The sequence below is a fragment of the Bolinopsis microptera genome, chromosome 1 (genome assembly GCF_026151205.1).
Source record: "Bolinopsis microptera isolate Bmic1 chromosome 1, MBARI_Bmic_1.0, whole genome shotgun sequence".
NCBI classification, from domain to species: domain Eukaryota; kingdom Metazoa; phylum Ctenophora; class Tentaculata; order Lobata; family Bolinopsidae; genus Bolinopsis; species Bolinopsis microptera.
The window spans coordinates 14,159,421-14,186,162 of record NC_087072.1 but is presented as its reverse complement, the minus strand read 5'-3'; the positions used below and the strand labels follow the sequence as shown (position 1 = coordinate 14,186,162).

The 26,742-nt window shown below is 39.2% G+C and overlaps 5 protein-coding genes across 7 annotated transcripts in view; 1 reads left to right on the top strand and 4 right to left on the bottom strand.

The window, feature by feature from the left end:
- Positions 1-6,833, top strand: part of LOC134818480 (uncharacterized) — a 103,414-nt gene extending 96,581 nt beyond the window's left edge. Inside the window, exons 16-19 of the mRNA XM_063828069.1 lie at positions 5,097-5,244; positions 5,826-5,905; positions 6,141-6,241; positions 6,560-6,833. Of these exons, the coding sequence (XP_063684139.1) occupies positions 5,097-5,244; positions 5,826-5,905; positions 6,141-6,241; positions 6,560-6,802 (572 nt within the window). The 3' untranslated portion in view covers positions 6,803-6,833. The remainder of the gene's footprint in view (positions 1-5,096; positions 5,245-5,825; positions 5,906-6,140; positions 6,242-6,559) is intronic.
- LOC134818411 (DNA damage-binding protein 1-like) overlaps positions 1-26,742 on the bottom strand; it is a 119,867-nt gene that overhangs the window by 68,231 nt on the left and 24,894 nt on the right. The window contains exons 2-10 of one of the 3 annotated variants that reach the window (XM_063827954.1): positions 17,324-17,402; positions 15,948-15,985; positions 15,545-15,811; positions 15,287-15,428; positions 14,973-15,125; positions 13,115-13,246; positions 12,578-13,008; positions 12,219-12,403; positions 11,687-12,079 (exon numbers count right to left, since the gene is read on the bottom strand). The exons of 1 other annotated variant lie outside the window; for it this stretch is intronic. In XM_063827954.1, coding sequence (XP_063684024.1) covers positions 11,988-12,079; positions 12,219-12,403; positions 12,578-13,008; positions 13,115-13,246; positions 14,973-15,125; positions 15,287-15,428; positions 15,545-15,811; positions 15,948-15,985; positions 17,324-17,392 — 1,509 coding nt within the window. In that variant the 5' untranslated portion in view covers positions 17,393-17,402 and the 3' untranslated portion in view covers positions 11,687-11,987. Of the gene's footprint in view, positions 1-11,686; positions 12,080-12,218; positions 12,404-12,577; positions 13,009-13,114; positions 13,247-14,972; positions 15,126-15,286; positions 15,429-15,544; positions 15,812-15,947; positions 15,986-17,323; positions 17,403-26,742 lie in introns of those variants that run through there. One more of the 3 variants, XM_063827962.1, reaches the window with a different exon arrangement.
- On the bottom strand, positions 492-1,650 carry LOC134818534 (hydroxysteroid 11-beta-dehydrogenase 1-like protein). The gene has a single exon (XM_063828153.1). The coding sequence runs from the start codon at positions 1,648-1,650 to the stop codon at positions 646-648; it is 1,005 nt and encodes a 334-aa protein (XP_063684223.1). The 3' UTR covers positions 492-645.
- Positions 2,957-4,516, bottom strand: LOC134818967 (hydroxysteroid 11-beta-dehydrogenase 1-like protein). Its single transcript, XM_063828712.1, has one exon. The coding sequence runs from the start codon at positions 4,512-4,514 to the stop codon at positions 3,516-3,518; it is 999 nt and encodes a 332-aa protein (XP_063684782.1). The 5' UTR covers positions 4,515-4,516; the 3' UTR covers positions 2,957-3,515.
- Positions 17,569-26,609, bottom strand: LOC134818404 (transcriptional regulator ATRX-like). Its single transcript, XM_063827930.1, has 6 exons — positions 22,760-26,609; positions 22,459-22,628; positions 20,705-20,945; positions 20,121-20,402; positions 19,644-19,777; positions 17,569-18,218 (listed from the first exon to the last, which is right to left on the bottom strand). The coding sequence occupies exons 1-6, from the start codon at positions 26,538-26,540 to the stop codon at positions 18,009-18,011; spliced, it is 4,818 nt and encodes a 1,605-aa protein (XP_063684000.1). The 5' UTR covers positions 26,541-26,609; the 3' UTR covers positions 17,569-18,008.

The window sequence follows — 26,742 nt, the reverse complement described above, 5'->3', positions numbered from 1 at the left end:
TTATATAATTTAATAATCAGTATGACTCAGGCGTGTCATAATCAGCAGAAATTGTGAACATTTTGAAGGAACGATAAAAAATGGTTACAAAATGCAAATGGTCTGATTAAAACAATGACTGTCCGGTAAAATATTAGCAGTTCTAGTACCATAACGATTCAACTGATAAAAAGAAACCCAACTCAAACGTATAAGGTTCATTGACGATAAATATATTACGACATAATAAAGAACAAGAGACAATTCAGACGTTGAGGCATACACTTCACTAGTGCACTGCAACGTTATCAGGTACGCACATGGCTGTTAAAATTACTTTTTACTTTTCTTCAGAAAAGAGGTAAGCTTGATTCTAAGCGCTAAATGCATATCGCTTAACAAGTCAGCCTAGTCCTCTAGCAATCCAAGGAAGCTCAAATGTATATTATGAATGGTATTCATACTATTCAACTATTTATGGTTATGAAACCGAATACTGCTAAATAAACACATTTTTGGGAGGCAAATTTCTATTTTAAAATATAAAAGGAAAAATCAAAGAGATTCAATTTGTTAAAGCTGCAGTTAACCTGTGGCTTTAGATAATTGAATCTGAGTACAGTTTATACACACCACAGTTTATATACTTTTTAGTTATCAATATGCTTATTTATCTCCTGGTCCATACCCCAGTTGGTACTCCATATTTTTGAGTAAATCAGCTGTCTGACTGACCTTTTCTACTACTTCCTTGTAACCTTTTCCTTCAGTCCCCTTAGCTTTGAATCTTTGAATTATGCCTTCATGAAAATGCGGGTCAAAATACCAGTTGGCCCTATAAATCATACCAGCGATTCTGGGATATGTCATAGTTTGGGGTCTCGTTATATAGGCTTCCATAACTCCTCTTGAGCACTCCTCCAAACTTCCTCTGGCCCACGCTGGGTAAGGATGTCCAAATGCCATCAACTGAGATATTTCCTTTGTTAAAATGAGACCAAGTGAGCCGATCGTTAGAGACACAGAAGACTCTCTAGCAAGTAGTTCTTGTTGAAGACTGTAAAAGAACCCGTTCATTGCATGTTTTGTTGAGCAATATAAACTGCTTCTATATACTGGTATCTCTCCAGCTAATGAAGAAGTAAAGTAGATGTGACCATTATTTTTCTCTAAATGTGGCAGGGCATGAACAGCAAGTTGGATATGACTGAACAAGTTTACTCTGAATATCTTCTCGATGTACTCAGGATCTTGAAGATGAGGCAGGCCCAGAAAGGGACCAGTAAATATTGCAGCGTGGTTAGAGACCAGGTAATCAAGTCCTCCGAACTTTTCTAATGTTTGGTCCACGACCTCCTTGCTTTTAGACACATCTGAGAAGTCAAGAGATATAGTTATCACATCTTCATCTGGGGCCCCTCTTTTTATTATTTCTGTTCTAACTTTGTCTAACTTATCCTGACTTCTTGCCACCAGTACGAGTTTAGCTCCATGGGCAGCTAATTGGTAAGCAAGTTCCTCTCCTATACCACTGCTAGCTCCACAGATGAGGACTACCTTGCCATTAAGATGTTCTGTGAGTTGTGTGTCTGAGAGTGGGGAGGCAGGTGAGAAGAAATAGTAGAGGGAGGCGGAGATTAGAACAATGAGGAGAGGTATTTTGTAGTTCATTCCTGTAATCAGTTTTTATAATGAGCATACATATATTATTTAATGAATAATAATAATAATAATTAAAACTCAAATCTAGCATGCTTTCTATCAACAAGAAGAAAATCGGGTTCGGCACTAGTTCCAAATCAGTTCAAATAGCGACGATTGACCGATAGCAAAACCCTGCAAATGGGTGTGTTTCAAAAATATTTGTTGCTACGAGATTTCAAATTGGCATATGTCCAGATTTGTTGCTCAAGGTTAGGAGTACCATATTCTGGTGAAAATCGATGTTAAGACTCAATGCTAGTAGATTTTGATTTCATCACTTGCTGCAAGTGCAATAAAGAAAATTTAAAAGGTGCGATAAAAACTGATTAAAAACTGGAATCTGAACGGTACAATGACGTTCTGATGAATGCAACTGTCAGGAAAAGCTGAAACACTAGCAGTTCGAGTACCATAACGACTGAACTGATAAAAAGAAACTCTAACCCAAACGTATAAAGTTCACGGGAGGAATTCCATGAAAATCGTATGAAATTTTATCAGATTGTAATTCGAGATCCCCATTCTAGAAGGATATTTCCACAACTGGTTGACCAGGTGGTTTGCAGGTCTCAAACCATGTTTAACTTCTCGAACTATCTAGATAGTATTAGACTAAAATCGCCGGTATAGGTAGTTCCCAGTAGGAAGTAGAATATATGAAACTTTATTAAACTTAATTAAACCATATAAATACGCATTTTTAATAATGAATCATTATTTTTATCAAGAATATGCAATTGAGAGTCTCCACTCAGTGTTTCAAAACAAATAGTTCTCGACGTTTCTGCACACGCCTTTGTCATAGACAGGACGTTTCTCACTTCGTCCCCAACTATCAAACTATATGATCGACCCACTCATAAGAGCGAAGAAAGATTACCAATATGCAATTGAATCTTAAACCTAGCGACGTCATACTCATGCTTTTGTAATTGTATCAAGTCTAAAAAATGGAAATACAGCATTCGATCATACCTATTTAAAGTATGCCTTTTAAAGTTTCCAAAATGATCATTAAATCTGATGATCATTAGACTGTAGATATCAATGGCAGAAATTATAATTATTTTTCTAGGAAATATTTGGTAAAAAAGTTTTCAAGGGCATATATTGCACAAGGGCATATATTGTACATTTATTGCTAGGCAGTTGACCGCATTGAAACAAATCGCTGTTTTTACGTAGAATGAAATAAAATAAAATAAAATGTAATATAAATGTTCTCATTCAGCAAATATTTGAGAAAACTATCAATATGTATTTCCATCCTCTGCTTCAGATTGATCAGTTCTTAGAGGCTTGTGTAGTATAGGCTCTTTCGTATAGTCCGACGAATATTTATTTCTAATAGGTTTATGCGAGTACGATAATATGTCAATGTACCACTACATACTTTTACAAACTTCAAATAGTTTTAAATTTGTTTGATGATTCAAGTGGAAAAGAAAACATCTGAATCTAAAACAGAAACATGAGTACAAAATAATTTGCGAGTACAAATTAGTGGCAGATTTTAGGACAAAACTCGTATAGCTCTATAGCTATTTTAATTAGTAGGCTGAATCCTTAACCGGATCAAATGCTGTTAATTTACCTGCTTTTGCATTGTAGTTTCTGTAAAAGCTTAAGTAACGTTAATTTATTCTCAAAAAAATGCTTTGTTAAAAAGGGCGTTTTATACGATCTTTTATTGCTGGACAATTCAGTTCATGGTGACAATTCGAACGCAGTTTTAACAAAAAATAAAACCAAATTGAACGAAAACAATTCTATTCATCGAAAAAAACGAACCTTAAAATTTGAAAATAAAAATATTTAGTACAGGTAATCAATCATTGTCTTCCATAACCTTGTTGGTATCCCATCTTTTTACGTAGATCATCTTTTGCACCAGTAGCTTCAACCACTTCTTTGTATCCTGTTCCCTCAGAACCCTTGGGTTTTAATGTATTGATTAAACCTTCATGGAAATTTGGTTTAAAGTACCAAAAAGATCTATAGATAGTGCCAGCAAGTTTAGGAAATGTCATGGTTTGGGGTCTCGTTATATACGCTTCCATCATTCCTCTAGAGCATTCTTCAGCACTTCCTGTGGCCCAGGCTGGAAAAAGGTTTCCCTTTGCATACATCTGAGCCATCTCTTTCGTCCAAATGAGACCAAGTGAGCCGATTGTTAGAGACACAGAAGACTCTCTAGCAAGTAGTTCCTGTTGGAGACTGTAAAAGAACCCGTTCATTGCATGTTTTGTTGAGCAATAAATGCTATTTCTATACATAGGTAGTTCTCCAGCTAAGGAAGAAGTAAAGTACATGTGACCATTCCGTTTCTCTAAATGTGGGAGGGCGTGAACAGCAAGTTGGATATGACTGAACAAGTTTACTCTGAAGATCCTCTCTAGATAGTCGGGATCTTGAAGGTAAGGCAGAGCCAAGAAGGGACCTGTAATCATTGCAGCATGATTGGAGACCAAGTAGTCTAATCCTCCGAACTTTTCCAATGTTTGGTCCACGACTTCTTTGCTTCTAGACACATCTGAGAAGTCAAAGGATATTATCATGACATTTTCATCTGGGGTACCTCTGTTCAGCAACTCTGCTCTAACTTTGTCTAACTTATCCTGACTTCTTGCCACCAGTACGAGTTTAGCTCCATGGGCAGCTAATTGGTAAGCAAGTTCCTCTCCTATACCACTGCTAGCTCCACAGATGAGGACTACCTTACCATTAAGATGTTCTGTGAGTTGTGTGTCTGAGAGTGGGGAGGCAGGTGAGAAGAAATAGTAGAGGGAGGCGGAGATTAGAACAATGAGGAGAGGTATTTTGTAGTTCATTCTGTCCTGTGAAGAAGATTTATATGAATTTTGATCAGAGTTCAAATAACAACAGAAACTTATCTATTCTAATCGCATAAATTCAGAACTGTTCGAATCATTTTTTTGATCGACTAACTTTTAAGCCATCGAATGTGTCTTAAAATATGATAGGGACAATGTTTACAGCTTTGAGAAATTTTTACCCCCCCCCCTCCGTAATCAGTTTTACACATAGCTATGTCAACTAGCGTAATCATTCGGAAACCCCCCCCCTCAGCTGATTACGTAATATGTGAACGACTCCTTTCCACAAAGACTAACAAACTCAAGCTGGCAGCGTGATAAATGAATTATATGTGAAGATTACTCAGGTTTATTAGGTTTCAGGGGTCACAAGGAACCTGATAACCTTCTTACAACTGTGTTTCACAGAATGAAATCAAAACCTAGTATGACGTCATAGAAAGGGGTTCTCGAATATTCCATCAGTCATGTTAACATTTTAGTCGTTCTCCAAAAGGCACTGATACGAATATTTGGGATACATATGTTAATTATGGGTCTGATAACCTAACAGTACGCAGATAACAATATCATCAGGTATTCTGGTGGTAGCAGCTGTGATTGTAGCTTACATTGCTCTCGAAACAATAGAGTTAGAACGGCATCAGCTTCTGGGGATATCAGTTTTAGTGGTGCTTGTTGTTCACATCATCATGGCAATCTTCAGACCGCCTCTCGAAGCCAGGTAAATATTATTTCCATTATATATGAATACATAATTGGTTTATGTTTTATTATGTCTGTTTATGTATGAATGTTTTTTAAAGGAAAAATTGTGGAAAAAACCCTACATTGGGGATTTGGGGCATTCACATTATATTTACATGTAATTTGTAAGAGCTCATTCCGAGCCAGGTTTCATCAGTATTCCTTGTTTGGTTTCACGAGTCGTTCAGTTCACTACATTACTGTAAATTAGCAGTTCTCTTTGTCGCAATAACGTGATTACCACAAATTTCAAGCATTAAATATTCAATTAATGTTCGGCTCAATTATTCTTTTTAAGAGTAAATTTCCTGATAGGTTGTCAGCTCAACTTACTACTACTAGAAATCATAAAGTGACTTTTGTAAATATTGATGTTAAGTTACAGGAAGTATTGCCGACCAGGGGACCAGTGATAGTGTGTAATAATTATATTATATAATATGATAATAGAATTACGATAACCAGAATAAATACACTCCTAGTGGAGTATGGGTTATGGGTATTTATATATATGCATAATGCATATTAATTCATTTAACGTGTAAAATATTTAACTAGGTATAGAAGACTTTGGGAAGTGGTGCACAAGATTACAGCTGGTTTACTTTTTATGGGGAGCATTACAAATATTGTTAACGGTAAGTTCCTTGTGTGAGAAATAAGCATGTGCTAATTTGAGAAAGATGTGATAATGATCTGTGATAATTTTACCTTTTAAAGTGTGAACTGTTCGTTGATCTAAGCTTCTAGATTACAAAAGAATCTATTAAGATCGAATATATTGTATTTTTTTAAAGTGGGGCTCACTATTGACACCTTTTTGTAGACTCTAATTCATTGTCTTTTGAAAACTAACTTCATGTTTCTACTCAGGTCTGTCCATGTTAAATGCACATGAGTCATGTTACTACGTGATATCAACACAGATCACTGTCTACTGTATTCTCTTCATCGTTCTTGAGAATCCTCAACAGGTATTCTGCACAAAACTGTATCCTAAAAAGCTGATAATGTATTTTATATAGACTATAGAGCTGTTGATATCAGCTCGCTATATAAAATACATTTTAAATTTTGTATAGACACATATATTATGTTTCTATACATTTTAGTTTTATATACAAATTGTTATCTCCCTAAAAAAGTACACACATTTTTTCAGTATATAATATTTTCATTGGCAGCACATTATAAAGAATTGTCTATATCTGTTCATATTTGAACGCCCCAAATCTGAGGATATCTGATTTTCTTCAGAAAATTTATCATTTTAATCCTGTAATATTTCCCAGGTTGGAAGGTTCATGAGCAAAGTGTGTATCTGTTTGCGTATCTCGCCCCATTTCTACTATTCCCTCAACACCCAATACAAGGACGACAGTGACGAAACTGACTGTGACGACATTACCATGGTTACCATGGACCTAGACAACACAGGCAGTAGATCTACTTTTGTTCAGTTTGGGTTGTGTACTGCTGTTATTATAAACTCTATTGTTAGTGTAACTATTATATCTGCTCTGGTGAACACTTAAAAGAATTTTAAGTATGATTGGGGAATTTAATTGATATTGATATGATTTAAAAAGCATTTTGGAAATGATCGACCCCTCTGATTTATTAGTTTAATTGATCCATTAATCAATTAGTATGGATTGACATATTATTTGAACTTTTAAGTGAATTTTTTTAGTAGTGGAACAGCAATACTAAGGTAATGGGACTAGTACTGCGGACCCTCTACCGGCCAAACCTTGTTAACAAAGCCGCAGTCAAGGTTCGGTGAACGGTAGTTAAAAGCGCTTAAGGGACATAAGTCAAATTGGTAGAGCAACATCATGTAGTAATAATCCCGATAACACTCAACCTCTGCCTGATCCAGAGGATATCACCATTTTACCTTCACACAGACATCGAACGCTGTAAGAAGATGAAGATCAGACCTCATTATTTTTAAGTGAATTGATAAAATTAATTAATACATGTAATAAGGGTAGGGGTTTGATATTTTTGATACCAATTTTCGTATTTAATCGTTTTTATTTTTAATTTACTTTTTGCAAACTGTTCTGACCATTTTCTACTAGATTGACGACGATTCTGTAGATTTATTAGCTCTGACCGATGAAAAAGATTTTGCTTTTGTATTTTGTGCATCCGGGGAAATTTTAATTAAAACAATGAAAATTTTAGCATTTTATCTGTATATAATCATAATTGAGTTACAGTATCGGGTCACGAAATCCTCTCCGAACCTCCACGTGGTGTGGCCTGGTTGGCACTAACGGGTGGTGTGCTCTCTTGTTGAGTACAAAGGTTGGGACTTGCCAACTCAAAGTTCCCATAGGAACCAGGAAGTCAACACTAACAGCTACCAAGCACCAGGAAATTTCTCTTTCAGATATCAGGTTACAAGATAGTACACAAAAAAACGACGATACGTTAGACACAGATACATAGCTCTAAGAGCTATTAAATCACCAGGAAATTCTCTTTCAGCTTTCAGGTCCCATCGAAGTCACCCACCACAGAGCTAGGGATCCCAATTCGCTCATCCTGACTACAAGGACACACTGATAATGAGTAGTCTTGGCACTTCTCCCTCCAGTAACCACTTTTCAGGTCTTTTCAGTTAAGACAGCTAATGCGTTAGGGCTGACACACGCTAGACACAGGCTCGTGATAAGACAGTGTTAGGGATGTCAACTCTGACTACGAGGACACACTGATAGCGAGAATTCCTGGCACTTCTTCCTCCAGTAACCACTTTTCAGGGGACCGGGTTAGCTTTGCCACACTCTTTATTGAAGTGTGACTGGACGCTCTACAATCATCTAGTAGCCAGCAGTGTTTGACTGACACCCCTACTGCAACTGGTTCTATTCAGTTCTACAGCGGAAGTTCTCAACACTCGAAAACAGTTCATCTCGGACATCCTGCAGAGATGCTTTTTCACAGCCTGCCCCATTACACGGGGAACCCTTAGATCTACAGTACCCTGGTGGACAGCATAGCTCACTAAAGCATAGTGGACTTCTTTAGTTCTGTGACGCAAAGCTAACCGGACCAGGAATAAACATCATTGCAATGCTTAGGGGATGCAAATAGGACATACAACGTTTAACGATTTACTCGAACTTTTGATTCATTTTTTAGCTCGACGATACATGGTATCATTTCAGGACAGATATTCCTTCTTCAGGTTCATTGAGGAAATTGTACCCGCTATTTGCGTTATACATGGCAAGTATCTGGACTAATGATAACTTAGGATCTCAGATTCCCAGGCTGCATTTAAAGCGCTTAACAGCATCAGTTTTAACTCCAGGTTTGTTCTGAACATCTCAGACCAACTCAACTCACTAGGTATTCTCATCGAGTAGAACTCCAGGACATGAAGGAGTATACGGTAAAGAACTAGCGGACGAATTCGCAAGGGACGATCAATCCAACAACATCCCCATAGGACCAGAACCCTTCCTCCCAATTAGGCCACACTCAGTGACAAAGGAACATTCCACTTGAGATGTTCCTCCACAAATATAAATACAGGAACTTTAATTTTTCTGGAACTCACATCAGATGGCTTACATGGTCGCTTTCAGGATAGGTCACAGCCCACTAGTTTATTTTCAGAACGTGGCAAACAACGTCAACTTCGAGACGCAAGATTGTGAACACTTTTCAGGAGAAGCAGAAACATCCCAGCACCTCCTCTGCAAGTGCATCCAGATCATGACGTTCAGAATGAGGATAATTGGTAAACTCTACCTTAAAAACAGTAAACTACAATCATATCTTCAAATTTGTGGAACAGTCGACAAGACTGGATAGGGAAAACCCTTTTGGGTAACCTCCTAGGATTCTTCACCAGGAACTTTCGCTAAATCCCATACTAGGAACTCAACCTAGGCCCATCTCCGCATAGAGACATATCTCCCAGGCTTTGACCTTGCTCGGAAGTCCCTTGTCTGCCCGCAGAAGTACTACAACGGAAGTGGGTTTGCTCTGAGACAGGTAGTGACAGCTTCAAGACTCCAGGGGTCTGTTGCATTGATATTTATTATTTTATGATTTCGTATATACTTTGGGAGTCCTGGCGTGCAGCTAGCAGGAGTTGCATTCTGTGGGCACGGTGAGAAGGCCTCCATCTTTTAGTAAGAGGCCAGAAACCGTTGACCAGAACAGAGAGAGAGAGAGAGAGTTACAGTATCAAGAAAATAAACGTCGCTTGTATGAATGACGATGCTGGTTAATAATTTAATAGAAAGGGCCGGGGTCGTTCACATATTACGTAATCAATATTTTGGCAATTTTTACCCCCCCCCCCCCTCCGTAATCTACCGTAATCAAGACCGAACCCCCCCCCCCTATATTACGTAATCAAGGGGGGTTGTGCAGATTACGTAATATAGGAGGGGGGTTACATAATTAACGAAAATTGTCCAATTGGTATTTCGAAAATCGGTAAAAAATTAAAATTTTGATTACGTAATCAACGACCAAAACCCCCCCCCCCCCCCCCCCCCCCCCCCCCCCGTTATCAACCGTAAGCATATGAAACCCCTCCCCTCGGCTGATTACGTAATATGTGAACGACCCCAAATGCAGTTTTTATCGTGCTAGAGAAAATTTGATAAAAAATTTGATTATACAGCAATTTTGATAAATTTTACACGTACAGAAAACTCTAACTCGATAATCGACTGGTGCAGTTAAGGAGGTGGTCCGCAGATTGCGTGATGACCGTGAAGATGCCTACTTCTAAACCTCTCAATAGGTAGGTTGATGGCTGCAAATTTGAAATTACTGTCCGCTTACCTCTCTCCAGGGCCCACAGTCCACACTGTCGAAAAAATGTAATGTTTTTACCATGCAGAATTAAACTTCATCATAACAAAATGCCGAAAGCCTCCTGCTGAACAATGCTAGATTAAATTTTGACATAAAAATAGATGCTCAAAGCCCCTCTGGGAAGAATTGTACTTGCTGGTAACCTCCAAGTTCCTTTCCACTTGAAAGCTTCCTTTCCGCTAGCTTCCTTAAGCTAGCTTTCCTTAAGCGAGTCTTCTTCTACTGGAAGCTTCGCTCCCAATCATAAGTGCCTTTTACCCTGAAAAACTTTTCTTCCTCTACTTCTTTCGCTAAATACCTGATATGTTCTCTTTTGTGGAGAAGGAGTGAAGGACAATGCATCATTTCCCTTGTTTTGTTCGATTACGAGCGCCAATCTCACCGTCACGTGCTTTAGAGGTCTACTTAGCAAACATGTCGGAAAGCGCTACCTTAAAATATCTTATAGTCAGCGCGCAAATGGTGCGCGCGCTTGGTACTATGCACAAATTTAAAAACATGATTTTACCTTTTGCTTTATTTGCTTTTGGTCTCAAAATACGGCAGGACCACTCCTTGATAGTAGTTATAAAAGGCTGGGGAGCCTCAATTTGGTATTCTATGATGGATATAGTTACAAACTAGGCCCAGGAGTCATCGAAAGTCGAACAAAATGACCCAGGTTGCAGGTTCGTGGAATGAACGGAAATGAGTGAAAATATACATTTGGTCGGAAAGAGTTTGTGTTGGAACTAGGACCACTCCAGCCAAGTTTGTATTGGGAATCATTGCATGTCTAGAATCGATGTAAGGGTGGTTCCAATTTTGTCCCAATAATCCTGCTTGCGGACTGCTCAGCATCCTGAACAAAATTGGAACCACTCTTACAGTGCATTGCTTCTAGACAGCCTTGATTCCCTGGAGTGGTCCTAGGACCAACATCATACATGACACAAACTCTTTCCGGCCAAATTTGAACCATTCTGAGCACTTTGAAGAAAATGTTAATTTTCTTTTATTTCCGTTCATTCCATGAATCTGGGTCATTTTGTGTGACTTTCGAAGGCATGCATCGCCTATTACTATATCTATCATAAAAATCAAATTGAGGCTTCCCAGCACTCAAATACAGCCAATGCTTTGATGTCCCCTAAAATCTAGGTACTCAGGAGGATTATTGTCTATTGGGACCACCCTTACATCGCTTTTAGACATGCAATGATTCCCAAACTGGAGTGTTCCTAGGACCAACACAAACTCTTTCCGACCAATTCTGAGCCCTTTGAGGAAAATGTTCATTTTCATTCATTCCATGAATCTGGGTAATTTTGTGCGAATTCCGAAGGCCCCTAGGCAAACATTATAACTAAAAGCCTCATTTACAACTATTTTTGGCACCATTCATGCAATGGCTTATTATGAAGATCAAGTGCCGGGTCAGTCCATTAACATTGGACAATTAGATAATTGGGCGGGACTTGACCCAATGGGAGTGTTGATATTATCCGGATATGGAAAGTTATGATCTTGGAGTGCAGCCAACATCTATGATTCGTTACTAACTGGAAAAATAACCACACGTCAAATGAAGTTTGATCGAAATGGGGTTGTTAAATATAGTTCCAATTGTTGACAAAATGTCGGATAATATAACTTCTTTAAACTTTCCGAGTTGACATTCAATCGTGCCAACTCGACAGACACCATATATTGTAATCCCATACACAAAGCTGGTACCGTTTAAGTGCGGCAAAATCAGCGGCAATAAAAATTCAATAGTTATAGCGGAGTTTTAACTTTCAGCTTGAACGTATACAAAATGTTAAAAAGTTCAAAATCTTATCCGGATTGAATGACAAAACATATAATTAAAATGCGGGTCAAGTTTCAGCGATCAAGCTTGTCCCGAAGATATTCTGATCCATCGAACTTTTTGCTGTATTCCGAAGGTTGCATGTAGGATGCCTTGATCATCTTGCCTGAAATAACATGATCGTTAGACATGCCGTTTTAAACACAATTTAAGTCAAAGCAAATTATCTTAAATCGGTAGAAACTATTTGAATAGTGACTACAAAGTACATCGGTAGCAGCTTAATAGCTAAATCATTACTATACCTGAGAACCACCGTCCTTGCAGAGAGTTGACACAAGCATTAGCAATAGAGCCGTTGATAGCTTTAATATAAACACAACCGTTAGGGTCGTCTTTGTCAATGTGAATGTGAACCACACCTCCAAGCTGGGAACACTCTCCAATAACATCTGATCTTATCTCTTCCGCCCAATATGGGTCAGTTTCTCTGCAGATATTCAGTCGTTAAACTACCATGCAATGAGGACAATTAAATGTCAACCAAAGTTGCATGAGAATGTAAAATAGTATGTATAGTGTACAGTGTACACATATTATTTGCATGCTTAATTAGGAATTATATGAGGTTGGTGTGGTCCCAAAAGAAACTAACTATACATACGTGCTGGGGTCGAACATGTTGCGGAGGACAAAGCAAGGAGAAGGATCAGAAGAACTCGATTTGCTGCCGCCCAACATTTCTCGAACTTTCTGTCCTATATCCGCATCTGGCTCAGCAGCGGGTGCTGTCTTCTTATTAGGTCGCATCTGGTTACCACTCGCCAGTTTGGCCATCAGTTGGACTCTAGCATTAGCGTTCATTTCAATTCCACCTCTGTCAGTTTCCTCGTCATCCAGAACTGATCCCATGTTGGAAATGGAATGATCCATTTTCTCAGTGACTTCTCCCACCTTGATGGGTTTTCCAGCAAGCTCGAATCCGTTCAGTTGTTCCTTGGCTCGTCTGGCTGACTCAGCCTCGCGATACTGAACAAATCCATACCCTCTACTTCTGTTGGTTTCTGGATCTATCATCAGCTGTAGTGTATCAATCTGAAGAAAATGATTTTTATTAACAAACCATTAACTGTAAAGTTGCTAGCTTCTTCAGTCTATCACGAAAAATCAAGGGAGATTTGATGAACAGCAATAAACTTACGTAGCCGAAAGGTTCGAAGATAGCTCTGAGCATAGTTTCGGTGATGTTGCAGTGGAGAGATCCCACGTAAAGACGAGTGGGGCCCTGTTCCTTTGCCAAGTTGGCTAACATAGCTGCCCTGTTCTTTTCCGCCTGCAGGAAATAGAAGTTGATGATTGGGTACACAATTCAAATTCTATACTGTAATTATACAGGGTGGGCCAAAAGTCAGTACCCATACGTTGGCCTTAATAGCTCCGCCGTGTTTTATATTTGAGAGCTGTTGCTTTGCAGATGGCATACTGTACTTACTGGTTCGAGGATTCCGTCGTCAAAATTTGAAAATTCGAATATTTTAGACCACGCCCATTCAATATTAAAACACCTATATTGTTTTCTCTGAACATGCTGAACGCCTAATTTTTTCAGAGACGGTAGATTGTCAAATGTTGCATATGATCTGAAAACATGAGGCAAAACGGATTAGAAATGACGAAGTTATCAAGCATGTTCTGTATCTCGTTAACAAAATTGACTGGGTGATTATGTGCAGGGTTGCCGGCATTTTTGAGTGACATTTTTAAGGTTTTTTCACGTCTTTTAAGGCCCCTTTTGACCCATTTTTAAGGTCCAAAACAGTTAAATTTAAGGTTTTTTAAGGTTTTCCGCTACAGAAATTGCAATCATATGACATATCTAAAGGGGGAAGGTATAATTTCAGAAAACCCCAATTAGATCTACAACAAGCTAGGTATAATTTCAGAAAAACCCAATTAGATCTACAACAAGCTAGGTATAATTTCAGAAAAACCCAATTAGATCTACAACAAGCTAGGTATAATTTCAGAAAAACCCAATTAGATCTACAACAAGCTAGGTATAATTTCAGAAAAACCCAATTAGATCTACAACAAGCTAGGTATAATTTCAGAAAAACCCAATTAGATCTACAACAAGCTAGGTATAATTTCAGAAAAACCCAATTAGATCTACACCGAGCTAATTATAATTTCAGAAAAACCCAATTAGATCTACACCGAGCTAGGTATAATTTCAGAAAATCTTATCAGGTCTACACCGAGCTAGGTATAATTTCAGAAAATCTTATCAGATCTTCATCAAGCTAGGTATAATTTCAGAAAATCTCACTAATCCGGAAAATCCATTTAGATCTACATCAAGCTAGGTATAATTTAGGTATGGAACCTTAAAAAACCTTAAAAACCCGAAAATTTGCCCGTTTTTCACGTCTTTTTTAAGGTTTTTTGCCCAAAATTGCCGTTTTTAAGGTTTTTAAGGTTTTTTAAGGTTTTTAAGGTCCCCCGGCAACCCTGATTATGTGACACCGTGACACGACACCTTAATTGGGCACCCTTAACAATTCCCATAATGTTTAACGGGGTAGTTAACGGGGTCACCTTATCACGTGATTAGGTAAACCAATCACCTGATCACACGTAATGAATAAACTCGTTATGCTTCATATCTCGGTCATCTGAGAAGCTACAGTTCTAATTCTTTCAGGACAAACGTAATTCGAATGGCCAAACACAATTCAATAACATTTAGCTTGATCCGACTATCCAAACTATCAAATAAATGTGAAAATGAACCTCTATTTGAAAAAAATGAACGCGAATATTTTTCGAGTTGACAAATTCCTCGAACCAGTGGTGGTACTAAGTCATACCAGAATGAAGTATTTAAATTGGGCACTCAGTGACTGAGCTATAAAGGCCAACGTATGGGTACTGACTTTTGGCCCACCCTGTATTATTATTAGATATGAAACGTTTTAGCAGGTTCTAAATTAATAGTCATTTTGATTGGTATCAAGATTTACTAATTGAAATTCATGTCACATAAAGTTAACTCTCACCTGCGTATGTTGGACTTGTATGGGAATGCCCATGATTTTAGTGCCAGACAGTTTAAGGGCCGGTGCGACTGAATCCTCTTCAAAGAACTCGATGTAAGCAATTCCCTTACATCTTCTACTATTTCTGTCTGATATGATTCTGACATCTCGCACCTTAGAAAGATTTGTGCATGAATATTGCGGTAATAACAGACCGAAATCCTCCATTTCCTGCTTCACAATAGAACAAAGTAACAAAAGCAATATCTGCAGTTTGTACAGCAATGTAACCTGATGAGACAAAAGTCGACATTTATTTAAAAAACTAGACTTACCTTGCCAACTTGAGAAAAGAACTCCTCAAGATCTCTAGCTCTAAGTCGAGTGTGGAGTTGCATGCAGAACACAGTCCTCTTATCTCTCTCCTCTGGAGGCACTTCAACATCGTACCCTCTTGCAAACCCATGATCTGCACCACTAATGGAGATGGAACAGTTAGCAACAGCCCACAGTATGTAATATCGTTTAAACTTAGTGGAGAAAGTAAAATGTGAACTAGGCAATATAGTTTTATTGTGCACTAAATGCCTTACCCTGCGCCGTATCTCCAATGAAGACTGCTGGATCTACTTCGTTTGCCTCTTCCGCTCTTGTGGCCCGGACTTCCCCGTTTCTTGTGACGAGACGACCTTTCTTTAGACTTGCTCTTTCTGCCGCGTGACCTACTTCTTCTTCTGCTCTTACTCTTCTTGTGTTTCTTGTCCCGGGATCTAGAACGAGACTTGCTGTGCTTGGACCGCCGTTTTTTACTCTTACTCCTGCTTCTACTCCTGCTCTTACTCTTGCTTCTCTTGTGCTTTCTGACAAACAAAGTTCATGTTTAACTTCATGTCTATTAGCGGTCAAATAATGAAGAATTAAGAAATAATAAGTTAATCTTAATCTGGTTATCTAACATTTGTTGAAACTGTAAATATGTGGTTAGTAAGAACTTACTTAGATTTCTTGTGGCCTTCACTTTCCTTCTTATCTGCCTGAAAAGATAAGATTAATATAAGAAGGGCGAAATTGCAGTAGTTTAAAAGTGGGGACAGCCACACTACAAGGTAAAAGAGTTGGCGACAAAATATCAGTCAACGAGTAGCAGAGCAGATGACTCTGATATTGAGATGAAGCCACTGATCCTCATATGTCTCGATCCTCACGGCCTGCAATTTAGATACCTCATTAGTTTTACTGAGTTATTCACAGGAAAATGCTCTAGTATTTATTTTCTCATCAAACTCTGATACTTTAAAAAGGCTCGTAACTTCACGGCAGCCATAAAATATGCCCGAAAAAAAGGATGAATTCAGGGATCGAATGCATCCTGTGTTGCCTTTTTCCCTGCACAGTCCTGTTAAAAGAGGTATTTTATCTTTAATCTCGCTAACATCAAGGCACGAATGTTGAGTTTATTCTTATATATCTATGTTGAATTAGTGTAACGATGATGAGGAGCATCATTTGTACAACCGTTTAAAAGAGTGATCAGACAGAGCCTAATTTAAAAATTTTTCGCACGAGGTACTTTATCAGTTACGCAACTGCGCAGAGTAACCAGTTATAAAGTTTAAACATCCAGCATTCCTTTGAAGGTTTAAACTTTAGAAGATTATAATCGAATCAATCACAAATCGAATGGATCACAAATCGAGCTTTAAAAGCTCGGGGATCTATCGAGTAATTAGCTGTGACACACTGCACTTCATGGGGCGTCCTGGAAAGAAATATCTATCAGTACAATGTCAATTGAGAATGTATGCTTAGATACACATGTCACGATATACTTGTGAAACGACCGCAACATTGGGGACATTTATTCGACCAAAATGTGGAACCTGCACCTTACCATTACACTCATACAGGAGGGGAGAAACGCCGTGTAGTCTAAATAAGACAAATGTTAGAGTTCTTGATATGATATAAAATTAAACGGCTAGTACATACCAGCATATCAACGGGTGTAGAGTAAATGTGCACGTGGCCATCGTCAAATTACTCGATGTCATTGCATACGATTAGGACTAAGCAAGACATTGCTTTATAGCCGGCCAGGCACGCAGCTTACTCTACAAGACCGTGTCAACTGCCGTGTACATACGAACCACGCTCATGAAATATTCCTACAGCATGTCATGTGTTTGTAGCAAACGAAAATGGTGGGTTCAAATCGTACTGGGCCAGGGCCGGAGGGACGAATTATTCCATATTTGGTGAAAACGGCTGTCTAAACGCTAACAATGTTTGATTGCTACAGAAGAATATAATTTGGTGATGCGCGCGCGACGTCAATATGCCTGACAATATGGTGCTTTAAAGTGTTCACTCACCGAATCTTCCTGTTTTTTCTTCTCCAAGGGCGCGTCCAACATCGCCTCTATGTCCATGTCATCGTCCATAGTGGCTACTATAAAATCATGAATGGTCAGATATAATCAAGAGTAGCACGATTAATTCATAAAAAACATTACACAGGATCGAAACGGTTCAAGTGCCAATCTGAACTGAGTGGCTACATTCAACAAGACTCGATTTCTGAAGCTATCTTGAAAATCGAAATAAAACCTACAAAAAATTATAAGACAGCCTTTGAAAATGATGACATCAATGTAATGAATATAAGCATTACAATAAATAAAGACATTAAAACAATTTCCAAATACAAACGCAACATGTCATTCGGCCATAAAATTTTTATTAAAAACGATTTTAACTTTAAATATTTCAGCTGAATGAGATTCTATGTCACAAAGTCCCAGCCCTGGAAAGCATTTTAAAACTTGTCTGAAACAAAAATATAGTAAAAAGACCGAGAGACTCTAAAATTCGTGATGGTGGTTGAACTTGGGATGAATTTTGGGTGACAAGTTTATTTCCTCAATAAAAGCAAGCGTGAAATTTTTCTTGCTGATCATTAAATACCTCTTCGATCTATCTCACATCGAAAATTGTAAATACAAGAATCACTCCAGAGAATATTACAAATAAAATACGGAGATATCTGGTGAAGAAATACTACCTGGCTGGGGAATCTGGTACAGGTATCGGGGCAGCACTGCTATTAGCAGAGTTTATAGTCAATGGTTTGGGTGCTTGTGGTTGTGGCACCGAGGGCTGTTGCACTGCAGCAGCTTGTTGGTGCTGCGCTAACTGTTGCGCTTGTTGCTGTTGTTGGACTAGGAGTGCTAAGCGCTGCTGGAATAGTGCCCTCTCTGCTGGTGCGAGCTGGAGAAGGAACAGTAAGTATTTTATCAGATAACAGATAAAGCATACTAGCGAGCTGCTACTCTAGTTCGGATGGTGTAAAAGAAATAAGATATATCTAGAAACATCTGCGCAAAATATCGTTTCTCAACGTAGGTAGGTTCTATAAGGTCTTGACAACCACTTTTATTATTTTCCTAAGCTACCCTGTCAAGGAAAAGTCCGAATTGGGTAAGGTTGTCCGGTAGCCAATTTGTCCTGTGCCAGGAGTTTTAGGAGACGCTACTCATTTAAATGACCGCAATTGTTATTGAGCTATTTCAAGTCACGACTTCACGAACTTTTTTATCCCGATCTGTGGCAGGAGTTTTGGGATAAACAATCCCATTAAAATTACCACAATCAACACATGGCAGATGTAGGCATATGATAGTCTCAAACCCGCTTACAAGGCTTTTAACAGAGTTTCCGGAATCAAAATGAGTGTTTGAATGAAACGTCTCTGATCTGGACGTAAGTTAGGAAAAAAGAGACCACAGACTGAGTACATAATTCTTTATACAGTCATACTCAGTACTTTAATACATTACATAAAGTGTTCTGCATTTACCACATGCAATAATATCGGTTACACATAACTCGTAAGCTGTACATGCTAACAAGAATTTCAAAATCAGTACTTTTATCTGTAATATTCTGTTTAAATTTGTAATGGTTCTTCATTTAATCAGTTATTTTTACTCCATTTTTTGTACCTAAGCTAGATTGTATGCTTATATATAAACCGTGACCATATAGGCTGGAACCATATAATGAGCTGTGACCTTGTGGATGAACCGGCTTCAATATACCCTGTACTCAATTTGTTAACGGTTACACCCGATTATCCTTCACTTTGTGAGATGTCAAGCTGTCAGTAGGATGTATAGAATGTACATTTTACAGAATGTATAGAATAGTAGGTATCACTTCGCAATCATTGTAACTTAAAAGCTAACTGTAACTTGACGGGATGGGAAAAGGAACCGCCAATTCATCCACAAATAAGGACACTTACATTATTGCATATGATAATTGCCGAACACGTTATGTATTACAATACTGAGTATGACTGTATAGTGTTTTTCCTAATCCTACTTACTAGCGGCTGTAACCTCCTACATTTTGCCAGCCACAGGTCTGAGTAGATTCATCTATACAGTATACACTATACAGTATACACTATACAGAGTATGTACACTAAATGAGATTCCAGGAGTTCTGGAAACGGCCTAATAACTCACAAAGAAGACCGCATACTGTACTCGTGATTCCAGACAGCCAACTTAAACTTGTTCCAGAAAGTTATGTCCATCGATTTGAGACGGACAAATTTTGTTGGTTTCTTTCAAGACTCTAGAAACCCAACTTTTTTACAGCACGTGATAATCATACATAGGTATGTACCTGATTGATAAGATGTTGCTGAGGAAGCACCCTGGCCATTTGGGCAGCATGTATCTGCTGAGCTTGCTGTTCTTTGATAGAGTTGATGAAGACTTGTTGTTGTTCAGGTCCTAGTCCCTCTATATGGAGCTGACCTGGGAGACACGAGGTACAGAGACATACATACCAGGATGACATACATACCAGGATGACGTACACTTTGTACTTTTAGTGTCGAATCATTTATCCAAGATTTAACAACTTTATTTTTAATGATAAAATGTAAATCAAGCTAATAATAACGGTAAATGGTACCGTAGGGACAGTTCACATATCACGTAGGCACCTTATAGCAAGATCTTATACCAGAACTTAGTAGAAATAGCATAAGTAATTCCAAACAGCCGGTCACTTGTCAGTGCTAACATTACAGAGGCTCCCTGTTACTCTGTACTCACAACATTCCCTAATTAGAAGTTTCCAACTAACAACACTCACCTCCTCCCAGTGCTTTAACATGCAATCTGCCAGATTGGACTACAGGTTCCAGTTGATGCTGGATAGAAACGATCTGCTCGTTAGTGAACCCTCCCAGGATCAGTTCCTGCTGGTTGGAGTAAATGGGTGTGATGATTGGGCCAGAGTAGGCTTGTGTGTGGGCTGCTAAACGTTGGAACACACTTTGCTGGCCTGTTGGGGCATTCACCACATTCCTGCGCTCTTTGTCCATCTTGAAGTTGGCCCAAGCTGCCTTGCGTTCCTCATCTGTCAGCTGCTGTTCTGTTTATTTGGAGATGTTAATGAGATGGTTAGCATGATAGCTTCCTTATCATGATAGCTTCCTAACAGCACAGATAAGACTTATAATTTACATTAATAGCGTGTGACGTATAAATTTGATAAATGTTCCAGAGTTATTGTAACGACAACCAATAAATTGAAAAATGTTCAATCATCAGCACCTTAAAAATTACAAGTTCGACCGTCAAATGGAAAAAAATATGAAAAACTCAATAACTTGCTATCTAGATATAAAAAATGTTCCACTGACAATTGACTAAACACGACCCAGCTGTACATACCTGGCCTATGCTCAAGCAGTGAGTCGTGCTCGTGATATTCCAGGACAAGTGGAGGGTCCAAGTCAACCAAGATGGACGCTAACACATCGTCAGCTGGCGGATTGTGATTGGCTAATACTGATGTAGTACACGTCTGGGCTGAGGGGTCGAAAGCGAACAAGGTCTGTAGATCATTAGCAGAGAAGTAACGAGTAATCTGCTTCTCGTCCACCACTCTACTTGATAGAGACTCCTTGTATACCTAAAATATGATGAGAGATAAAAGTTAGTGCTTTAAAACATGATAGATTGAACAATTAAGCCAGAAGTTAAGTACAAAAACTTGAATAATTATGATTTAGTAGAATGTAGATAGATATGTATTGAGTATTTAAATGTACATATTGTATATTTAATGGGGGGGGGGGGGGGGGGGGGGGGGGTGCACGTCCGTCTATGTCCTGTCCTTTTTGGATTCTATGAGACAACGGACGTGTTTTTTGGGACATTGGCGGACTCGGACGGACATTGGCGGACATTGGTGGACATTAGCGGACAAACATTTTGAGAATTTTTCGCAACTTCTATGTATTATAATTTTGTACAAAAGAGGACTGGGGAGGAGGAGGAGGACTGTTGAGGACTGATGAGGACGAGGAGGAGGAGTAGGAGGAGGACTGAGGAGGGGAGGAGGAAGAGGACTGGGGAGGATCAGGAAGACCCAGGAGGAGGACCCAGGAGGAGGACCCAGGAGGAGGAGGAGGAGGACTCAGGAGGACTGAGAAGGAGGAGGACTGAAGAGTACTGAGGAGGATGGCTGAGGAGGATGGCTGAAGAGGATGGCTGAGGAGGATGGCTGAGGAGGATGAGGACTGAGGAGGATGGCTGAGGAGGATGGCTGAGGAGGATGACTGAGGAGGACTGAGGAGGATGGCTGAGGAGGATGACTGAGAGGGAGGAGGAGGAGGAGGAGGAGGAGGAGGAGGAGGAGGAGGAGGACTCAGGAGGAGGAGGACTGAGGAGGACTGAGGCCGAGGAGGAGGATGAGAACTGAATAGGAGGAGGAGGAGGGGGACTGGGGGGGGACTGAGGAGGAGGATGGAGGACTGAGGAGAAGGATGAGGAGGAGGACTGAGGAGGACTGAGGAGGAAGAGGAGGAGGATGAAGAGGAGGAGGAGGACCCAGGAGGAGGACTCAGGAGGAGGAGGAGGACTGGGGAGGAGGAGGACTGTTGAGGACTGATGAGGAGGACTGAGGACGAGGAGGAGGAGTAGGAGGAGGACTGAGGAGGAAGAGGACTCAGGAAGATCAGGAAGACCCAGGAGGAGGAGGGTGAAGAATTTCCATTTTTGTCCGTTTTTGTCCATTTTTGTCCGCTCTATTTTTTGTCCGTTTTGAAAATATACGGTATCGAACGGACAAAAAACATGATCACCCTATAACAGCAAAAATTGAACATTTTGTTTAACAATTTAGGTGTCCATTAATGTCCGCTAATGTCCGCCAAAGTCCGTACATGTCCGTCTATGTCCGCCAAAGTCCGTCTATGTCCATATATGTCCGTCTATGTCCGCCTATGTCCGTCTATGCCCTGTCCTGTCCTGTCCTGTCCAGTCCTTTTTGGATTCTATGAGACAAGCGGACATAGACGGACGTGACACCCCCCCTATAATACATATAATGTAATATACAGCTTAAGCTTCAAATTATGTAGGAAAAACAATTTCCCACAACTCGATAAAGTCCAAATTTATAAATCCAAGCTGGTCCTAACCTGCCTATCGTATATCTTCTCTTCCATTGTACCTCTGGCAACCAATCTGTAGACATAAACATTCTTCTGTTGTCCGTATCTGTAGGCTCTGAACAGTGACTGAGTGTCGTCACTCGGGTTCCAAGACATGTCAAACAGAATAATTCTGTTAGCTGAGACGAGGTTGATACCTGAGGAAAGTCATCATTTTAATAAGGTTAAATTTTAGATCATAGTGGAAGTATGGGATAAGATGCAACTCAAAAATCGGACAGTATTAAATAGGGCACAGAATCGAAGGACGAAAGCCAAAATATCTTACCCAATCCTCCAGCCTTAGTGGAGATAAGGAATAATCTGCATCGTTTGTTTGACTTGTCATTGAACTGTTTCTGAAAAGATTGACGGTGGGCAGTCTTTGTGGAGCCATCCATCCGGAAGTAATCTCTCCCCTTCAACCATCCCACTCTATTTATAGAGGTTTCAAGAAAATCTAGTGCTAGAAGACTCTGACTGAAAAGTAAGACTTTGTCTCCTTTCTGAGAAGCTTTGTCCAGTATTTCCAGAGTGACCAACAACTTTCCACTATGTTCCAACATTTTCTCATCTTTGTCGGTCATCTCTCCTTTGAACCAGTTGTAGTCGACTCCACCAGAATTTGGTATGATTGTGTCTGCAATGGCTGATACCATTGTTGGGTCTGGAGCACCTGTCATATTTTCTGGTTTAGCTTCTTTTTGCTTTTCTGGGTCCTTTTTACCTTCTTCCTCATCATCGCCATTCTTGTTATTTTTCTTTTTCTTGTTTGGACGAAAATCAGAATCATCACTACTGGCTTCCCAACTTTCCTCTGATGTCTCCTTGTCGGTTATAAAGTCCTCTATGCTGTCCTTCTCGTTTTTCAGAGCATCTATCTCAAGGAGCCAAGGATGAGTCCAAACTTTCTTCAAAGTCTGATAACACTCAAACAGCTTTGACATCATTCCACCTGAAGCCTTAGCCTTGTCAAGGTATTTCGTATATAACTTAACTTGAAGGTCAGACAGTTTAATTGAAAGAACATACTCAAACTTTAAGGGGAGGAATGCCTTCAATACATGGTAATCCCTTCGCTGGACACAAGCCGATAATTGTTCATATAGAATGTGAGATCTTTCTTTCATCAACTTCATGTCAAAATCTGTGGCATCAGCACACTGGCCATTGTTGATTGGATTTTCGTACATGTTCTTAAACTCCTTTGTTGTACCTAATAGATTGGGTTTAACAAAACTTACCATACAGTGGTACTCGACAAGGTTATTCTGAAGAGGAGTTCCAGTGAGAATGACTCGACGTTTTGTTTTAAGAGAATTCAAGGACTTGGAAATACCAGTCTTTTCGTTCTTGATGACATGACCTTCATCACATATAACGATATCTGGCCCAGGATCAACCAAATACTTCATAAACCTTTCTTTCAGATGCTTCTTCCTTATGTTGCTTCCTGTAGACAATAATCTGAAGAGAGAGTATCCCATAATAAGAACACCAGATGTCTCAAACCAATTCTCAACTATTTCAGCTCTCTTGTCGTTGTTATGAATACTATCAGTCAGCACACTTACTTCAGGTGCATCATCTATATCTTTCACCCACTTATCAAACTCTGCTTTCCAGTTTAGAATGGTGTTCAAAGGGCATACGACAAGGGCTCGCTTGAATCCAAATATGTAATGATAGTTCAAGACTGTGGTTAGAAATGTGATTACTTGGAATGTTTTTCCTAAACCCATGCAATGAGCTAAAATAGCACCTGACCCAGGGCTGCCATTTTTACATTTCTCTACAGACTCTATGCAGCAATCGTACATAAACTGTATTCCATCAAGCTGGTGAGGTTTTAATCGTTTTTTTAAATGCTTATGTACCTCGATGACCTTTCCCTTCTCCTCATCGTCTATGGTGGGAGGCTTTCCCCTGTACTTTTCTTTGCGGAGGTCTTCAAGAATGAAATTGAGAATTTTTCCTTGTTGACTTGGCAGTGACTTTTCTTTCAGGTGACTCCTCCTTTTATCTTCAGCTTCCTGTGCAGCTACTGTTTCTTTCTGAAGTTGGTTTTGACCCATGATCTTTCTAATCTTTTTGCGCTTACCTCTTTTGCTCTTGGATTTTTTTCCATTTTCATCCTCATCATCATCATCATCATCATCATCAGTCTCTGATTCAGAAGACTCCTTTTTCTTACGCTTCCTCTTTCCTTTCTTTTTACGTTTTTTGTCATCTCCTTCAGAATTTTCGTCCCCGCTTTTAGCTGCTTTCTTCTTTTTGACCTTACTTTTTCCTTTCTTGTCATTTTCTTGATTTTCATCATCTTTACCCTTATCTTTTTTGTCCTCAACCTCTGATCCTGATTCACCTTCTTTGGAACTGTCAGAGCTTTCTGAGTTTGATTTTGCTTCAGAGCTTTCATCGGAACTCACTTCACTGTAGTTTGAATGTACACTTTCCTTGTCAGAAGGTTCCTTGTATTTCGATAACTTGTTTCGATATTTCTGCACTAGTTCATCATTGTCATCAGATGGTTCTTCATCATCACCATCTGATGAATCAAGTTGTTTGCGAATGTGTTTTGCTTTGATTTTAGAATTGCCTGTATCAAATAGTGAATCATCTGAGCTGGTATCTTCATTCTTGTTTGTTTTCTTTATCTCTGTCTCTTTAAGTGATGCTGGTTTATCTTCAGATTTTTTTGAATGACCAGTATTATTATCTTGGCGATCTTTGGCCTTTTTACGGATGCACTTCAAAAATGCTGCATCATCTATGTCACTTGAATCATCAGAATCTGACTCTTTACTATTACCATTTACTCTTTCTTTAGAAGAACGCTTTTGCTTTGGTTTACTGTCTGCTTTCTTACTAGCTGAATACTCAGAGCCTGATGATGCTTTGTCACCATCTTCGCCCTTGTTATCAGATTCCTCATCTTCTGACTGCTCACCATCTTCCGACTCAAGCTGGGATTCTTCTTTTTGTTGAGATGAGGACAGCAGCTTAGCAGTATTTCTCTCCCTTATTCTGGTGGACACTAAACCTTGATAATCTTCTTTTTGAAGTTCTGCTTTAGTTACTTCATGCTCAAACTTTTCAATCAAATATGGATCCTTTATGCATAAATTTTGATACTTTACAATCATTTGAGAAACTTTTCGTAAGTCTTCTGTCATCTCAGGTATGCAAACTAAACATTCCCACTTACTCTTAGCCAAGATTTCTTCTTTGACTTTCTTTCCAAAGTTACGTTTAATGCAGTCTGTACAAAATGCTTTCTCACATTTGTCACAATATATAAGTTCACCCCCTTCACCACACCAGATGCAATATATCTGAGAGCCTTCCTCATCTATTCCAAATGTATCAGAATGATAAAACTCATGACACTGCCTGCAAACAGCAGTTTTCAAGTAAGGATGAACCAACATACGTCTTTGAAATGGTCTAAGAATAACATCACTGCCACATGAAGTACACTCTGGAGCAAGAACATTATAAAATCCAGGGCGGGCATTTGGTCGCTTCTTGCTTTTAGAAGGATTAAATACTTCAGTTGTCTCCATTAACAATGTTTTTGTCTCTTTGGGCAGAGATCCTGTAGCATTCCTAGTTACTCTTTTATTGTAGAAACCATTCTTTTTCTTATAGTATGTAGAGCTGTCACTGTCCGTATCATCAGATGCAGGTGAGTCATTCTGCTTAGAAACTGGATCTGTCTCTTTGGTGTCTGTGTCTTTAGAGTCTGTGTCTTTAGAGTCTGTGTCTTTAACCTCTGCATCTTTAGAGTCTGTGTCTTTAACCTCTGCGTCTTTAATGTCTGTGTCTTTATCATCTGTATCCTGCTTTAATGGTGGTAGTGTAGTGCTCTCCTGATCAGATTGTGATAATGAGGTAGTCTCCTCATCAGATTTCGGTGGAGATACATTTTCCTGTGACACTTCTTCAGTTTTGATTAACTTAAGACTACCATTAGGTACAATTGAACTTTCATCTTCTGCCCCATTGACATCTTCTTCAAGTTTGGATAGCCTGTCTAATTGCTTTTGATACTCATCACTATCAGACATCCTGTAAATGAAGAATTTAAAGCTGAATTGTGCTATGTAAAAATCTTGAATGTTCAAACTAAAAAAGAAGAAATGATTGGGACAGTTTTAGTTTATAAATCATGAAAAAGTTCTGGACTAGGACTTAACCTGAGACTGGAACTAAAATTGGTACAACTATTAATAGAACAGTAATCGACCGGGACATGATTTTAAGCCTGAC

What these genes read in the sequence shown, in the direction of transcription:
- LOC134818534 (XM_063828153.1), bottom strand. Translation starts at nt 1,650, where the DNA reads ATGAACTACAAAATACCTCTCCTCATTGTTCTAATCTCCGCCTCCCTC.
- LOC134818967 (XM_063828712.1), bottom strand. Translation starts at nt 4,514, where the DNA reads ATGAACTACAAAATACCTCTCCTCATTGTTCTAATCTCCGCCTCCCTC.
- LOC134818404 (XM_063827930.1), bottom strand. Translation starts at nt 26,540, where the DNA reads ATGTCTGATAGTGATGAGTATCAAAAGCAATTAGACAGGCTATCCAAA. An exon ending in ACTGCTTGAGCATAGGCCAG is followed by an intron (nt 20,403 to 20,704) that starts GTATGTACAGCT and finishes CCAAATAAACAG; the next exon opens with AACAGCAGCTGACAGATGAG. An exon ending in AGCAACATCTTATCAATCAG is followed by an intron (nt 18,219 to 19,643) that starts GTACATACCTAT and finishes TTCCTTCTCCAG; the next exon opens with CTCGCACCAGCAGAGAGGGC.